The sequence below is a fragment of the Callithrix jacchus genome, chromosome 4, assembly GCF_049354715.1.
Source record: "Callithrix jacchus isolate 240 chromosome 4, calJac240_pri, whole genome shotgun sequence".
NCBI classification, from domain to species: Eukaryota; Metazoa; Chordata; class Mammalia; order Primates; family Cebidae; genus Callithrix; species Callithrix jacchus.
The window spans coordinates 47,615,630-47,633,381 of NC_133505.1; the positions used below are offsets into that span (position 1 = coordinate 47,615,630).

Consider the following 17,752-nt stretch of genomic DNA (forward strand, 5'->3'; position numbering starts at 1 on the left):
TAGTGTGCAGAGGTGTAGAATGCCTCTCCTCACTTAGGCGCTGGCCCCTGGGGTTTCCTGTCTGTAGTGTGGCCCACTGGGATCAACAGGAAGGGTCCAGAAAGAGGCAAGATCACAAAAGTAGCAGGGTCCAAATCATTCAGGCCACAGCCAGGGCTTTGGCTTAGTCCAAGGACAAAGGGGGAGATCCTGGAGGATTTTCTGAGTTTTGAGGTCATGATCTCAGTAACAGGATCCCTGATTGCTGGGAGGCAGTGATCTGATGGGAGACCTACTAGATGTGACAATCACCCTTTGACTGACCTCTTTGGGCACAGCTTCCAAGAAGCCTTCCCTAATTGCCCCACTTAGCTCTAATTGCTCCTTTATTGTACTTCCCCCACCCCCCTCCATGAGCAGAATAACCTTGGGCAAGTGACATAACCTCCCAAGGTCTGGGCCTTGACTCAGGAGGCTGGAGGCCAGTTAAATAAACACTAACCTCCCTCCAGCCTCACATTTTATGATTTGCTGCCACAAGAGTGCCCAGAGCATGAGCCACCCCCTGCCAACCTCCAAGACAGGCTGGAGAAACCAGCCAACAGCTCCTTGGGCACAGACGAAGGAGGAGCAAAGTCCAGGACTGGAGCGACTCTCTGGGGAGCAGGGAGGCATCAGATCCTTTCTGCCTGAGGCCCTGGCTGGCCCAGAAAAACATCCTCCTTTCTGAGCCTGGGGTTCGACACAATTTCAACTTTGCTTCTTATCTGGAAAACTAGAGGGAGGGGAAGCTGGTGCTAAAGGTCAAAGGAAGGGGTGTGTTGGGGCAGGTAGGAAGTCAGGTAGACCAGTTTAGTATAAGTAAGTGGGCTGCACCCTAAAATACCACCAAGAGCTTTTTTGACTTAAAGGCCATTTTAAAAGGGATTAGAAATTAGAAATGGCCCAGAAAAGAAAGGCCTATTGCCTGGATCTGCATAGGCTGAGCTGTTAAAGTAATCTGAACTTGGTTTTAGAGATTGTTCTGCCCCCAGCTAATCCTCACCAGGCCTTGGTGTCCCCATCTAGCCAATGGGATGGGATCCATTTGGCTGCCAGACCTCCCAGACTCAGGATGGTAAGGGCAGGTTGGGGGTGCACACAAGCACAGTCTGTGTAGCTGCAAGCATCTTAGAGGACTGGGTGGTGTACCTGGTGCTGCTGGCAACACCCTGAAAACACTTCTGCTCCTTCCCCCTGGAGTGGGCCAAAAAATGGAGAAAGTCCAGTGCAGGTTTCAGTCATGCCAAAGGTGCCCCCAGCCAGAGAGCTGTCCTCCCCTGCAAACAGTGTGGGCCTCCCGGCCAACTCCACTTCTCAGAAGCCTCTGAAAATTAAAGAAGTCTCCACAAGGAAGGGCTGCCCCTGCAGGAGGGTGGCTTTTTTTTCTGCCCAGGCTGTCCTCTTGTCTTCTTGGTTTCCAGAGAGGCAGGGACCAGGGATCCTTCTCTTGCAGCAGTCCTTGAACAGGTCTGGGCACACAGTATGTGCTTAGTAAAATATCCGCTGAATGAGAAACTGCATGCTTTGCTCTAACTCAAGTTCCTTGAAAGCAAAAACCACGGCTCCCCTCCAGCACCAAGGGCAGACCTGCTCAATGTGCTCTTGCTGCCCTGTGCTGCCTGGGCCTTATTTCACAGGGGACAGGAATTTGGGAAAAGTTGACGGAACGTGGGATGGGAGTAGGGGAAGCAGAAGAAGGGGCTCCTGTAGATAAATAGACTCAGGTAGGGAGAGCTGTTCATTCTGTAAAGTCCTTCCATCAAAGGGGAGAAGTTAACAATAGGCTGGTCTTAAAGGCTGCCTTGAACTGGAAGCTGCACTAAGTGAGCTTTACAGGCATTTTCTCGGGCTGTCTTCACTACTCTTGCAAGGTGGGTATAATTAGTTCCATTTTCAGATGATGCAATGTGCTCAAGGTCTCACAATTTGTGAAGGCAGAGAAATGCTATTAAATCCAGGTGTGACTTGAACACCTGTCCTTAACCAGGTGTCACTGCAAGTGGCATGAAGGGGGATGTGAAAGCAATTTTAGTAATGTCACCCCTCTAGCCTGGCCAACATGGTGAAACCCTGTCTCTACTAAAAATACAAAAATTAGCCAGGTGTGGTGGTGCACACCTGTAGTCCCAGCTATTCAAGAGGCAGAGGCAGGAGAATTGCTTAAATCCAGGAGGCAGAGGTTGCAGTGAGCCGAGATGGCGCCATTCAACTCCAGCCCAGGCTAAGATCTGTTTCAAATAAATAAATAAAAATAAAATAATAGCACCCCTACAACTTCCATGACCCAGAGCCTGTGAGACCAAGGACCAGAGTCTAGGCCTGGGGCACCTGGCTTAATTCACTCTGCTGTGACCTTGCAAGAGGCTTGACTCCACTGACTAGACTTCCAACGAAAAAGGCCACACAGCTTTTGGCGTCCCCCTGAGCTTAGCACATTGCTGGATAGACAGACACAACAAACTGAGCAAGACTGAAACCCACATGCTCACTGAGCATCTCTGAGAGCTAGGCCTGGTAACACAGGCCCAAGGCTGGGAAGACATGGTCACTGCCCATGAAGGTTGCAAATGGTCCAGCTGGACCTAACTAACACTCCAAGCCTTTTTGAATGAATGAACAAGTCTAGAGAGGGAAAATCTGGCCAGGGACACACAGCATAAACCAGTTTGCAGGTATAAGTAGAACCCAGGTGAAAATCAGTTTTTTTCCTATACAGCAGTTCAGATTAGGGTTCCTCATCCCCAGCCCCAAGCACGGAAGCACACAGACAAATGGAAGGGGGCTCTGCTGTGTCCTCCCCACCAGATGTGGCCAAGAAGGCCCCTGACAGCCCTCAGGGCTAGTCTCCAGCCTACACCATTGAGCAAAGAGCATCCTGTCACCAGTTGCCCTGCACAGCTTTTCTCCCAGACTCAGGAGCAAGCATCCCGCTCCATAGGAGGGCCCCAGCCAAACAGCTGCAGCCAGATTACAGTGGGGCACGGAGGTGACAACAGCCAGAAGTACACAGCCCTGCCTAAATAGTTCAGCAGGAAACCCAAATATTTAGATGGAAGAGAGGAAAAAGAATGCATATTTCAAAGCCAATCAAAGATGAGAGGGGAGGCGGGTGGTGTCTGCCCTGAGTGAGGGCCCAGCTCTGATCCCAGGCCCATCATCCAGGGAGAATAGCCATGAGACCATCTGGACCCAGGAATTCTCCAGAAAAGTTTTAACCAAGGCCTGGGACAAGCCATGACTTAGCAGAGCCCTGCTAGAAGAGAGAAAGAAGGAAATCATCTACATTTCTAGGTGTCGACCATTAACTTTTAGGTGTTTGATTTGCTGGAAATAGGAAACAGTGGCTGACTGACTCCACTAGAAGGAACTTGATTTATCATTTTCCCTTGTCCCCATCCCCCAGATTAGGAGCTCTCTGCATGGTGGATCCTGCAGGGAAGTGTCAGGGACAGAGTACCCAGAGGAACTGGGTACAGGAACAGCAGCTAACACGTAGCTGCTCACCTGTTACATGTGTCAAATACACTAACATGTTAACATAGATTCTATGGGCGTGAGGGAGATACTGTACTATTATCCCATTTCGCAGATGAGATGGCTTCCTCAGTGAGGTCATACAGCTCAGCATCCTGAACTTTTAGCTCCATGAACACTAAGTAAGACTCTGAGGACACCACATATGCCCTGCACTTTCTCACCTCTATACTTTGCTCCCTGTTTTTCCCACCTTCAGTGTAGCCTCACACAGAAGAGAATAGTTCAGAGTGTGAGCTCTGGGTTCAAAACCCTGTCCTTCCACTTCCTAGCCACATAGCCTCAGACAAGTTATTCAACCTCTATGGTCCATTCTGTTGCTTCTTCTGTGAGGTTGTGCTGATCACAGCACCTACTGCAGAGGGTGGCTGCCATGATTCAAAGAGATGATGTTACATCAAGGGCTCCCACGTTCTGTGGCCATGTAAGTGCCTAGTAACTACTGGTTGCCCAAGCCTGTCACTCACAGCCCCTAGCTCCACCTCCACTTATGGATAAGACTGAAAGCTCCAACTCAACAAGGGGAGCTGAATCTCAGTCCTCTACCAAGCAGTGTAGACCTAGGCAAGTCACCTGGCCTCTGGTTTCCTGTCTAATGGAAATAGCAATACCTAGCCCAAAGAACTGGTTCAAGGAGACACAGGTAGCATCCCAGCCCAATGCCTGGCACCTGGTAGGCACTCAACAGAATGCCCACACGGCTACACTACCCATGCCCCTCATCCTCTAGGCCTGCCTTCTTCTAAGTGCAGGATTAAAAATTCATCTATTTCCCTGGTGCACACCTGCCAGGTGCACTTACCAACATCATTCTGGTAACAGCTCCTTATTCTTTCTCCATGTTAGGGGCCCCCTGAGGGCAGGGGCTGTGTTTTGTTTGGAGCCAGATCTTCCACAGGCCAAGGGGTTTGGCTATAGGCATCAGGAAACAGGAAATGAATCCTCCCAGCCCCTTCAACCTTTGCCCATCCCTCCAGCCTCTTCCATCTACAACCCACCACTGAGTACTTTGGACTGTATTTCCTCTCATTTCACCACTGCAGCCCAATTGTCTCCTCAGCGAGGCTGAGCTCCAGAGGGTTAAAAACTCTCCAATATCTGAGGCTTCATCATGCACAGAAAGGATAGCCAGTAGGGAGGGTCCCTTCTGGTCTTCCAGCTCCACTGTATCCAGGTCTCTGAGGTCCAGAGATTGGGATAACTGCTCACCAGAAGACTAGAGGCCTTAGGCAGCTGAACAGAGCTAAAGCTGGAGCACACCACCCCCACTTCTACATAAAAGGACAGCTAAGATGCAATCTGGAAAGGTCACCAAACAGGAGAGGGAATGTCTTTGACTGGGCCAGGTACCCATACCTGGACCTTCCAAAGGGTTTACAGTAGGAACAGAACTAAAGTGTGAAGGTCAGTGGGTTCTTCAGGGAGCTGTAAGCTCTGTGGGCTTTCTGGAAAAACCCACACTACATCCCATCAGCAGGAGAGAAAGGAAGGAGGGGGTGTCCTTATCAGAACACCCACAGAGTGAAGGGATTGACCCACAGAGTGAAGGGATCGGCCCACAGAAATGTCGTTAATTTAGAGTTGAATGTTCCACTTCTTTTATGTTGTAAATGGCTGCGGAGGAAAAGGAAACTTTCTGAAATGTTGTTCACTCCCCTACTTGAAAACTGCAAAAATCTGATGGAGTTCAAATTCCTTGGCAACCCCGAAGAGCTTAGTCATGTGACCCTCACCTCCCTGGCCTGTGGGTACAGCCTGGTGGGTCCATCCTGTGAATGCCTCTCCAAGAGCTATGGGCAAGAGACAGCCACCATCCCCACCCCTTTTCTAGTTCTTTATAAGTTTGGTTGATACACACTCAGAAGTAGGATCACTGCATTACTCAGTAGTTCTGTTTTTCATTGAGGAAGCTCCATACTGTTTTCCACAGTGGTTGTACCACTGTATACACCAAAAGAAATACTGTATGACTCCACTTATGAGACATCTGAAGTAGTTAAGTTCATAGAAACAAAGTAGAATGGTGGTTACCAGGGGCTGCGTAGAGAGGGAGGAGAATTGTTGTTGAATGGGGCATAATTTCAGTTTTGCAAAATGAAAAAGTTCTGGAGCTCTGTTTTATAACTGTAAATATACTTAACACTACTGAGCTGGGCTCTTAAAAGTGGCTAAAATGGCAAATTATATGTTTCTGTGTTGTTTTGCATTTAAAACATTCAGTTGACATTCTCCCTGCTCTGGGAAGATGTTTCTGATTCTTTGCAATACCAATTAGATGCACACCACACCTGTGCAGGGACCGCTCCATTGCAACGTAGAAGTATCTAGGCATAGCAGAAATGGCAGCTAACACTTAGTGGGCATTTACTATGTAAAACACATTATTCTAAGCAAACTATGGTGTGCCTTCAGAGGCCACCCCCCCAACCATCAGACATACTGCTTCTATGGTGATTGCTTCAGCAACACCACTAAGGCCCTGCAGTGGCAGCTGGAGAAAGATCCCTACTGAGGGCAGCACATCCTCTCTCCATGTACAGCCATCCTTGGGAAGAACGGAACAGGCAAGGGGACCGGGGGCTCAATGAAATCTCAACTTCCATCTTCTCTACGCCCTAAAAGGAATATTAGAAGGGGGCAAACCTATTTCATGTGCTTTCCTATGGTCACCTGCCTCACTTCTCTGCACCACCCCAGTCTGGCTACTGGTTCATGCAGCATAATACAAATATAGCATCCCAATTTGTACAGAGACTGTCTTGGAGGCTTCACTCAGGGGCCTGGCTCCTCTGCTCCTCAAAGCCTTGCTGAGCCCAATCTGCCAGCAAACAGCCAAGTTCAAGATGAAAGCCTTTGGCCTGAGGTCAGGGCCAGCCAAGCACAGCATCCAAAACCAGGGGATTGTGTTTCTTTCAAATGCCAGACTATAAATAGGGCAAAACCCCAGGAAAATATTTAAAAGCAACAATCATCACCTCCCTTGCATCCCCACCCCCACTGGAAACTTTCAACACTTGCTAATTTCCACCTTCAATGATTCTCTAATACTATGCCATCTGTAATCATCCTAAGGGCTCTAGTAAAACTTTCAAAGCAATTTAATAAAAATTCACTTTCACTGTTAAAAAACTAACCAGAGTAGTTAACTAAGGCAGACTAAGGATTTTTTTTTTTTTTTTTGGCTGTCCTCAACTTTTGAGTGGAATATAAATAAGAAACAAGCCATTAAGAGGGACCTCTTCAATTTCCTCTCAAAAAAACCAGCTTATCCACTTTCCACTTCTGCAGTCCTAGCCGGTAAGAACTCAAGCTTAGACCCGAGGATGTGGAGGCCTCCAAGATCCTCCATAACCAAGAGCTGTTGTGCTCCCTTTACTTAGAAAAGCGGTTAAGTGGAACAGTGCATTTTGCAGCTTCCAACAAGGCCCAGGACAAAGAGGGTGTTCATATTAACCCTTAGCTTTCCAAAAAATTCCCATTCTAGGCATTTTGGTCAGATGCAATTTTGTCATATATTCCGTAGTTTTATGTTTCAAATCTGGAGAGCAGGATTGGTGTTAAGAGTGTCAGAACCTTAATATTGGAACTACCCTTACGACTTAGGACTGGAGTGTGTATAGATCAGTCCAAAGGGTCCAGAAAATGAAAGGCGGTACACATGGAAAACCTCAGAACACAAGAAAGCGCTTTGAAGCTTAGGAACAAAGGAGGCCAGTGAAATCCAAGAAGCTTCCAGGAACAGGTCAGCTACGTGAGCAGTCTAGCAAAACCTGGACTTTGGTCTGAGACACCAGACAGAGGGCAGGAACTGGGGTGACCCTACCCTACCCCCAGGAGACAAGGGACTCTCTAGAGCAGCAGTGAGAAGCCTGCAGACTGCCTTCCCCAGGCTAGGAGAAAGGGCAAGTCTCTGCCTTCTGTTAGGATTCTCTTCTCCTTTCCTTTCTCAGTTAAGTTTTTCTTTTCTTTTCTCTCTTTCTTTATTTTTTAAAAAGACAGGGTTTCACCATGTTGGCCAGGCTGGTCTTGAACTTCTGACCTCACGTGATCCTCCTGCCTCGGCCTCCCAAAGTGCTGAGATTACAGGTTTGAGCCACCACATCTGGCCTTTTCTTTTCTTTTCTGAGACAAGGTCTTGCTCTGTCACCCAGGCTAGAGTGCAGTGGCAAAATCCAGGCTCACTGCAGCTTTGACCTCCCTAGTTCCCAGCTGCTCTTTCTAATCCAAGACTCCACTCTGGCTTGAGGTCATCTCCTGAGAGCCCTCCCTGACCCCTCAGGCTGGACCAGCCCCTCCTTAAGAGACCCTCCTGAAATCCTCCGTGATAGCCCACATCCACTGTCTTGTTCCCAGCAGGTTTATGAATCCTTTTCTCCAGCAGCTCAGAGCCTGGTCCAATTCTTTGTATTCCAAGAGTCTTACCCAGTGTCTGGCACATGGTGAATGCTAATAAATGCTTGCTAATTTCCATGTACTTTGAAACATGAAACTTAGATTTGAAACCAACTCTGCTCTATGTGATCCCAGACAAGTTACATCACCTTTTCCTCATTCATGGGGTGGTCTTCAAGAATCAAAGTGCTTATTCAAAGTGTCTGGCACATGGTGGGCTCTCAAATCCTTCTTGCTTTTGATCACTGCCCACCAGAGAAAGAAGGTTAAGAAAGGCTGTCTTTCCTCCCCTTCAATCCCTCTGTTTTTCGTGGGGAAAGGGTTGGGGGCTTCCAAAATGAGAAGGGCAGAGGGGTAGACTGATGTATTATTTCAGTAACAGAGGTGCCTGGTCAGCCAGGTAACACAGGAGACACCTGTATGTCACTACCTGTGCTAGAGGAAATAGAAAATAGAATTTCCCAGCACATCAGGGTCCAGCTGAACCAATTTCCTAAGCTCAGTTCCAGAGTGACAATCTTCATAGGCCCAAGCTCCTGGGGTAGACTGTCTGGTTCCCCCTCCCCATCCCACCCCACAGGCTGTGCCTCCTGTGGTGTCCTTGTGGCCATTCTACTTCTCTGGACTTCAGCCTGCTTACTTGAATACACACTGTAAAGAGTACCTGAAATAAGGCAGGTAGGTAAAGCTGCCTTCCTCAATAAATGCTAAGGTCAGAAGACCTGTTGACTTTTTATAGACATCTTGCCTAATGTTTCTATTTTATTGGAGCCTCACCAAACATTCACTTTGCAGATGAGGAAAAGAAGGCAATGTTAAGTTACATGGCTTGATGGGTAAATGGCCAAGCCAGATGGCAAAACCAGCCTGTGCCCTCTCTCATAAAATAAGGATAATAGCACCCACCATGCCCAACACAGAGTAGGTGTGCCATAAATGTTAATTTCCCTTGTGAGAGTCTCTGCAATTTAGGAGGAGGTTGGGAGAATGAGTCACAAAAAGATCTTGTTTGAGAGCAAGGGTTCAAGATGGTTCTGAAGGCAGGAAAGAGGACGATCACGTGGTCCCAGGCTTGCGGGTCACTGAGCACTTGAAAGTCAGCCTGCACCTCCCTTCAACCACAGCTGAGGGGAGGAAGTACCTGACAATTTGGGGAGTATTTCTAAAGACAGCTGATTTAACTCCCTTTCTCACACATTTGAAAGAGCACACACAACTTCCAGGGTAAGAGAGACCCCAACCCAGACTGCACCCCTTCTCTCTCAGCAATCCTTGCCCCACTCCTGCTGCTACCCCAGGAATTCCTAGCCAGGGTCTCCATGATTCAAAGGTGATTCAGAACCAGCTAAAACACAAGAGCCTGAGGTGGAAAATGCCCAAACAGCCAGATGGGAAAGAAGATTTTTGAGTTCTCATTTTTCCTTAAACCAATATCCTGAGGCCTGAGGCAGTACCCCAAGTCACCAGAAAGCAGAACAAGGCAGATTTCTGCAGATTAAAACTGATGCCAGCAAATGCTTCTACTTGTCCATTTTGATTTCTTGGTTTTTTCCTGTCACTGGAGGGGACTCACCCAGTTGGGGTTGGTTTGGGGTTTTTTTGGCGGGGATGCACACAGGGCTGTCCTTCTTCAATAACTTATCTGTAATCCGTCTCCAAAGCAGACTAGCTTGATGCCCAAATCCTTTTTCTAAAAATCACCTGCCCATTATTTTTTGGGGGGGATGGGGGGGTAAAGGTTGATAGATTTAATAGGATCACTAAATAAGAGGCATTTTGCTTGTTCAAACACCTTCAGGAAGCGGTCTAGCCTCCAAAGCTACGACCACCAGCTGCACCCGGCTGCCTAACCCCTGGATCCCACCCCCTTTCCCTTCTCCTTGTGTTTTGAAGTTTATTTTCCCACATTTAGCCTTGAATTCTTTCCTTCCTTCCCCTGCAGTAGTGGAGCAACAGCTTAGAGGGAAACACTTCGAGGGCAGCTCAAGGCTTTATCATTCCCTGCCTGCCCTCTTCCCCCTCTAAACAAAGCCCTGGAACAAACTAAACAAAAACTTGTTCTCCAGAGGAATTGTTTCCTCAAGGGAAATCATAAATCGACCCCCTCCCCACAACACCCCCTCCCTAGGGTAGACACCCATCAGAAGGAAGCCGTATGGATGCTTTATGCCAGAAATCTTGTTGTAAGGGGGTAAATCAACCAGCCACCTTCTGAAGCTCATCCTCCTCACCGTCACCTCCCGTCTGCCTCTACCCGGGGAAACTGCTACAGGGCAAGAGACCCTCCACTGAAATCCAACACTGAGCCTGCTGAACTAAACCTCTCCTTCCACGGGCCTCCTTAAAAGACAAGTCTTCCCACACAGGGCTGCCAGCAAACACCTATATGCTCATCTATGTGAATGTCCATTGATCTGGGGACAAGGTTTTCAAGTTTTCCAAATGCTTTCAACCTAACAATCCACGGTAGAAATAAGGAAGATGGGCTCATTCCCATTTCTCACATGGGGAAAATGAGTGACAGCTAGATAGGCTCATAGTATTAGGATGCTGCTGTAGACTAAATGTTGCTCCTCATCAGACCTCCTTTCTGGCATCTTTCACCCTAAGACCAATGTAATGCCTTGGACAATCTACCTCTACTCCCCACCTGCGATCTAGAACTTTTATCGCGGTCCTGGTCATTCCACTGGGGGAGCAGGCCAAGAAGGGTTGATGGATGAAGCTGAGCCCTCAAGAAACTGCGGTAGAGGGTCTCGGTGCTCAAATTGACCCCAAGGCTCCAGACAGGATGGGCAGCCCGTTTATCCTAAGTGAGGTAAATGCCACCCATAGGGCTGTGCACCAGAAGATAAGCGGTTCCCAATCAGCACGGAGGGAAGTCCCCCACCCACCCCAATTCCGCACACATTCTCCGCCCCCCTCGCAAAGGGACAACGCCGGTTTTATTCGTTTGTGCAACCTGCTACTTTCACAAAGTTTAACTCCAAGCCCTTGAAGGATGTCTCTGCGAGATAAGCCTTCCCGGAAGCCTGAGCGCGTCCCCAGCATTCCAGGCATCAGCCCTCATCCCGCGGGTGCGGGCCCCACAGAGCCCCCCGCTCCTCTCCGGAACCCTGCTGGGGGCGGGAAGATTTTGCTCAGGCTCGGGCGGGGGGATCCTCCCGTGACTGTGCCGGGTTCACGTTCCTTAAGAAAAGCCTGGCGGGCGCGGCACTGGCCCCGGAGAGAGGAGGTGGAGACACGAGGGGATGGCACCAGGCTCGGCTCCCGGACTCCGGGAGCGTCTCCAGGGAAAGATAAACGCCTTTATCCGCCCCACAGCCTCCTTCCAAGGAGGGAGGTACCGTCACACCAACACAGCGGAGCCCAGTTCACCCAGGAATCAACTCCAATTTATCTCCAGCCAAACTAGGTTCCAAAGAGTCTCCGCGCCCGGGGGATCCCCGTGTCCCTCGGATGAGCGACAGATCCTCGAAGCCTGACCCATGATGGGACATGCTCTCTCGTCACCCCCTGGACATTCCATAGGGAGAGGGTCACCCAAAGCTGTAAAGGGGTCTTCCTTTCAGCGCCCCTAAAGACCAAGCCAGCTTCAGGTCTACGGGGTTACAAGCGGCGACTTACCTCTAGGATCTTGTCCAGGCCCTCCTGACCCAGGCACGGGAACTCCTTGAGTAGATGCAGCTTCTGTGTGTAGTAGTTTTTCTTGGCCTCCTTCCAGTGCGGCTCCTCCAGCACTTCGAAGATCGCCGCCCCAATGGCCAGGTAGAAGATGATGGCCGAGGTGAGCAGAGGGCCTCGGTCCACCATGGCTCCCGAGCGGCCGCCTCCTAGAGAAAGCCTCCCCTAGCCCCAGCTGCTCCCAGTCCGCCCTCCCTCCAGCCTCTGGAAACAGCTGTTTGAATTTGGAGCTCCGCATGCGCAGTGCCCGGTCCCCACCGCAAGTGCCGCTCCCCGGACAAAGTTGCTCGGCCAAATTGGCCCACGGAGCGCGGGGAGCTGCGTGGAGCCCCACTGAGGCGGCCCGGGGTGGGCGAACACCAGGGGGGCCGAGGGGGCGCCCTGGACCGCGGAAGCGTGAGGAGCGGGAGGAACACAGGGCTTGACTCTGGACAGACACGTGGCCCGCTTCCCCAAGCGCTGCTCCTCCGCGCGCCACTAGCAGTGTGCGCCGCGCCCGCCTCCGCGAGGCTCTTTAACCAGAGCCAAGCGCTTTCTGCCCGCCCGCTCCGGGCCCTGGAGTGGGAGGAGCCCAGGAGGGCCCCGCCCCTTCCCCGCGCTGGCCGCCCGGCAAGAGCTGGAGGGAGCATGAGGTGCAAGGGGCTTAGCGCTCCCGGAGCTCCCCGGGCGCAGCCACCAGGGGAGGCTGCGCCGCCCGCCCAGACCTCCACGCCCCGCGGTGCCCGAGGGGTTGCGGTCTCCGGGACTGGTGTTTGTTATTAGGGCTGGCGTGTTAACTAAAGTGATTGTGACTGAGGTCAGGAGTTTATTGCTTTTGTTATATTTATTGTAATTCCATTTTCACTTACCGATGTTTCTTCCAAAAAAGTTTGATGCTCAGTCTCTCTGTGTGTCTCTTCCACACACCTTCCTATAAGCCTGAGGAAGGGTGTTAGAGCGGTACTGAAGACGCTGCAGGGAATCAGAGGACATCAGGAACTAATCCAGCCTCTCACGCGTAATTCCTCCCTCTCACCCCGTTCTCACCTACCCTGGTGAGACCCGTGCATCTGGAAGGAGCAGACAGCCCAATTCGCGACACCTCTGTGCGCCCTCCAGTACACAGTAGCTCTACGGGAAACACTTGACCTCTTTCATACACAGGCTCCAGCTGATTTAAAAGTCCACCCCCGCCTCCTTATCTCCCTCGTTGGCTTTATGGTCTTCCTAGAACTAAATTCCTTCTGCTGTGCTATATAACTCTATTTCTTATTTACTTTGTACTGTGCCCCCTCACCGCCACACACACGGAAATGCGTGCTGGGGAGATGGAGAATCTGGCTTGTGTAATGATGCATCCGCAGTGCCTGTTGCATACATTGTGACACTCAATAACCATGCGTGCAGTGAAGGAGTGAATCAATTCTATTTCTCACTGGCCTTGCTGCCATTCTCTGAGCGCTTGTAAACCCCAGCAGTACTGCATACCTTTCATGCATCGAAAGCAGACCCTGTCATTCGACCCACTTTGCAGTGAGGAAACAAGCTCAGCCTCTCAACCAGCACCAGTCAGAAGTTAGAGGGGAGGCCTCCTTTCATTGATTGCTCTGTTCCAGGGGCTCGCCCCGCCCTTCTCTGACCTCTATAGGGGAAGGTACTGGAGTGGTCAGAATCCCTGAGCACTGGCCTTTTCTTTCCATCGGGAAGAATGGGGGCCATTTCTCAACTCCTACCCACCCTGTACCCAGGCTGTGGCCTGAACTCCAAGGCATCAAGAGTTAGGACCGTTTTTTTGCTTGGGGAGGGGGATAGCTATAGTATCTCCAAATCTGACTGGAATGGAGGAAGTAGGGATACAGTTGGAAGCATTGATTTGAATTTGCTGATGTTTCTGTCTCCTTATGGCACCACGAGCATGTCCAGAGGATAAGGCCAGAGCAGGAAGCTGGGGAGCCCCAGATTTCCTGATACTGCATCCCCAAGGCATGCAGTGCCAGTCCCTTCAGGACCCCCTGGCAAAGGATCACCTTGGACAAGTCCCTGGGGGCACTTCTCTGTAGACAACCCACTCCCAGCACCAGGCCCCTCACCCACCCAAACATATCCATCTTCTCCAAGCCTTGCTGACCTCCAGCCCACTCTGTCTACCAGGCTGTGGCCTGAACCCCAGCTCTGCAGTCTCACTTGCCAGCCCTCAACTGGGATGGAAACCAGGCATGGGTTCCAGATCCCCCCCTCTGGATAGAGCTCACCCTCTTTGTGAGAGTCCAGGGCTGCAGTGTGAATGCTTCAGTGAGCATGGGGTAGGGGCCTCACAAGCCCTCTCTTTGTTTGGAAAATTCCCTACCATTCCTCTCTCATCTCCGGTCTGTGTTCTCTTCCTAAGAAAATAAAGGGCCTCTTCCTATTCCTGTATCACGGCCTCATGAAAACGCTGAACACTTTAGGATGAATTGAATTTTATTCGAAGCCTCTGTATGTTCTAGCTTCTTTGTGCTTCCACTTTGTTTCTGCATTACCTGTCCCCTTCTTTCTTGTTGCCCTCCGTGTGGTGCTGGCGCTCTCCTCATCCTCTCCTTCTGTTGTCCCAGCCGTTACTTCCCTGTATTTATCCAAAGCCCCTTCCCCAGCTCTTCATTCTCCCTCCTCCTGTCTCTCTCCTTTGTCTCCATACCGTTGAATGTGCTTCCCCTCCCCCAACTTCCCCTTCCCACCCCATCTCCCCCTTCCCTGGACCCAGCCCTGCATTGGATCTACACCTTCCCTACATCAGGGGTACACACCTGCTCTCTGCACAGCAGCCAGGGGGGCTTTTATAAAATATAAACTGTGCTGAAACTATTGAACATTTAGGCAACATGAGCCTCAAGGATGGAAAAGGGAAAAGTAGGTAAATGGAAATGAGGTGAGGTGAGATATATATTTTCTTACAGGGCTGATATATAAATCCATTCCAATAGCATATGTGTAGTTCTTAATATTATGCTTAATGATCAGGGTTGATAATAATTTCAGAGTGCAACTTTTTGGAAGGCAATCAGCTTTGAGGAATGTAAACTAACAGTAAAATTCTAAGCCCCTCCCAAGCAAGCAAATGGACCCTTCCTCTTAACCAAGGGCATGCTCAAGTAAACACTAGTTCAGACCATGATGGGAATGCGTAGTTGGACATGCCTCCTTTCGAGAGTGTATCTCAGTCTGTCACCCGGGCTGGAGTGCAGTGGCACAATCTTGGCTCACTGCAACTTCTGCCTCCTGGGTTCAAGCGATTCTCGTATCTCAGCCTCCCACGTATAGCTGGGACTACAGGCACGAACCATTATGCCCAGCTAATTTTTTGTACTTTCAGTAGAGATGGGGTTTCACCATGTTGGCCAGGTTCGTCTCGAACTCCTAACCTCAGATGGTCTTCCCTCAGCCTCCCAAAGTGCTGGGATTACAGGCGTGAACCACAGCGCTCAGCCTACATGCCTCCTTATACCTTCCTCCCTTTGGAATTCAGGCATGGCTGACCAACATTAACATTAAAACGGAGACCTTAAGGCCCAGCCTGACCAACATGGTGAAACCCCATCTCTACTAAAAACACAAAAATTAGCCGGGCGTGGTGGCTTACACCTGTAATCCCAGATGCTCAGGAGACTGAGGCACAAGAATTGCTTGAACCTGGGAGACAGAAGTTGGAGTGAGCCAAGATCGCACCACTGTACTCCAGCCTGGGTAATAGAGTGAGACTCCTTCTCAAAAAAACAACCCCCAAAACAAAGACCTTAAGACTGACAGAGCAGACTTTTTGTAGCATAAGAATGACAGCAGGCCCTGAGAGAAATCAAAGTATTTTACCCCAAAATGTATTTCTTTGACCTATTTTGAAATGCCCCTGCAAAGCTGTCTGTGATGAGGAAAATCTACATTCTATAGAGAATACCTTTCCCTTTCCAGGTCTTATTCCAGAACCACAAGAGAATTAGCTAGGAGTCTGACATCTTGTTTTTTTTTTTTTTTTTTTTGAGATGGAGTTTCACTCTTGTTACCCAGACTGGAATGCAGTGGCACGATCTCGGCTCACGGCAATTTCTGCCTTCTGGGTTCAAGCAATTCTCCTGCCTCAGCCTCCCGAGTAGCTGGGACTACAGGCGCGTACCACCATGCCCAGCTAATTTTTGTATATTTAGTAGAGACAGGGTTTCACCTTGTTGACCAGGATGGTCTCGATCTCTTGACCTCGTGATCCACCCGCCTTGGCCTCCCAAAGTGCTGGGATTATAGGCGTGAGCCACCGCGCCCAGCCTGACATCTTTTTTTTTTTTTTTGAGACAAAGTCTTGCTCTGTTGCCCAGGCTGGAGTGTAGTGGCATGATCTTGGCTCACTGCAACCTCCACCTTCCAGGCTCAAGTGATTCTCCTGTCTTAGCCTCCTGAGTAGCTGGGATTATAGGCAGGCACTACCACACCTGGCTAATTTTTGTATTTTGGGTAGAGACAGGAGTTTGTTTGTTTGTTTGTTCGTTTGTTTTGAGACAAAATCTCGCTCTGTCGCCAGGCTCTAGTGCAGGGCGATCTCGGCTCAGTGCAACCTCTGCTTCCCAGGTTCAAGCAATCCCCCTGCCTCAGCATCCCAAGTAGCTGAGACTACAGGAGCACGCCACCACTCCCAGCTAATTTTTAGTATTTTAGTACAGACTGAGTTTCATCATGTTGGCTAGGATGGTCTCCATTCCTGACCTCGTGATCCACCTGCCTCTGCTTCCCAAAGTGCTAGGATTACAAGCGTGACCCACCACGCCTGGCCAAGTCTGGCATCTTTGTAAATTGAATAACAAACATTTATAATCAATTATCTCTGAAGCTTACTTTCTGAAGGCTTCACCTGCATAATAAGAACTTTGTCTTTACTACCCTTATCTTAACCCAGACACTCCCTTCTATGGATTTCAGGTCTTTAGATAAACTCAACCAACTGCCAATCAGAAAATCTTTGAATTCACCTATAATCTAAACTGTATAAAAACAAGCTGTACTCTGATAACACTGGGCTCGTGTTTTCAAGGTCTCCTGGGCTGTGCCATGTGCCATGGTCACTCATATTTGGCTCAGAAGAAATCTCTTCAAATTTTCTACAGAGTTTGTCTCTTCATTCACAGGATGGAGTTGAGCTTCACCTTGACAGCAACAGATAATGAAACTTCTGCAGGTCTCATCTGCAGAAATTGGCTGAGCCACCAGTTGCTTTGGCCAAGGTCATACTTCCACCTTCATAAAAGGTCCACACCCACCTTTGTTTCTTCCTTATTTCCATTAGGTAAAGGGATTATCCTCTTGGTGAAATGAACCCTTGGTAATTCAACACAAATGTTGTTTTTATTTCTGTTTTGTAATATTTCTGTTTACATTGTTTTATATTCTGTTTAAGAATTTCAGAGGGGAATAGACCTCCCCTGCAAATTGCATCTGATCAAAGGAGTTATATAAAAAGCCATTAAGAGCATAAAGTGATTCCATATCATCATTACTTGGAAACCTTATTTCCATAAATAAAAAGCTCTAGAGCAGTCAACTGAAAAGATCAACAGTTTCTACTTTTATTTTTGTTCTTGTCATATTTCTTAAAGACAGATAATATGAAATGCCTTATAAAATCACTTACATTATGAAAGATTGTCAATTATTTTATAAACTTGCCCTATTTTCAATGGATCGTTTGGAAACTTGGAGAAATATCTGTTAAATTTTTTTTCTTTTTGTTTCCTTTCTGTTGTTGTTTTGTTTGTTTTGTTTTGTTTGAGACAGAGTGTCACTCTGTAGCCAGGGCTGGAGTACAGTGGTGAGATCTCAGCTCACTGCAACCTCTGCCTCCTGGGTTCGAATGATTCTCATGTCTCAGCCTCCCGAGTAGCTGGGACTATAGGCATATGCCACCATGCCTGGCTAATTTTTGTAGTTTTAGTGGAGACGGGGTTTCACCATGTTGGCCAGCCTGGTCTCAATTCCTGACCTCAGGTGATCCGCCCATCTGGGCTTCCCAAAGTGCTGGGATTATAGGCGTGAGCCACTGTGCCCAGCCTTTGTGTTTACTGAACATCTGAAATAAATATATCTGTTTTCTTGTCTACAGATTCTCCACTTATTCAGTTAGAAAGGT

General features: G+C 49.1%; 1 protein-coding gene across 1 annotated transcript in view; it reads right to left on the reverse strand.

The window, feature by feature from the left end:
- KCNK5 (potassium two pore domain channel subfamily K member 5) overlaps positions 1–12,120 on the reverse strand; it is a 39,955-nt gene extending 27,835 nt beyond the window's left edge. Inside the window, exon 1 of the mRNA XM_035295543.2 lies at positions 11,575–12,120. Within this exon, the coding sequence (XP_035151434.2) occupies positions 11,575–11,760 (186 nt within the window). The 5' untranslated portion in view covers positions 11,761–12,120. The remainder of the gene's footprint in view (positions 1–11,574) is intronic.
- Between the last annotated feature and the right edge of the window lie 5,632 nt (positions 12,121–17,752).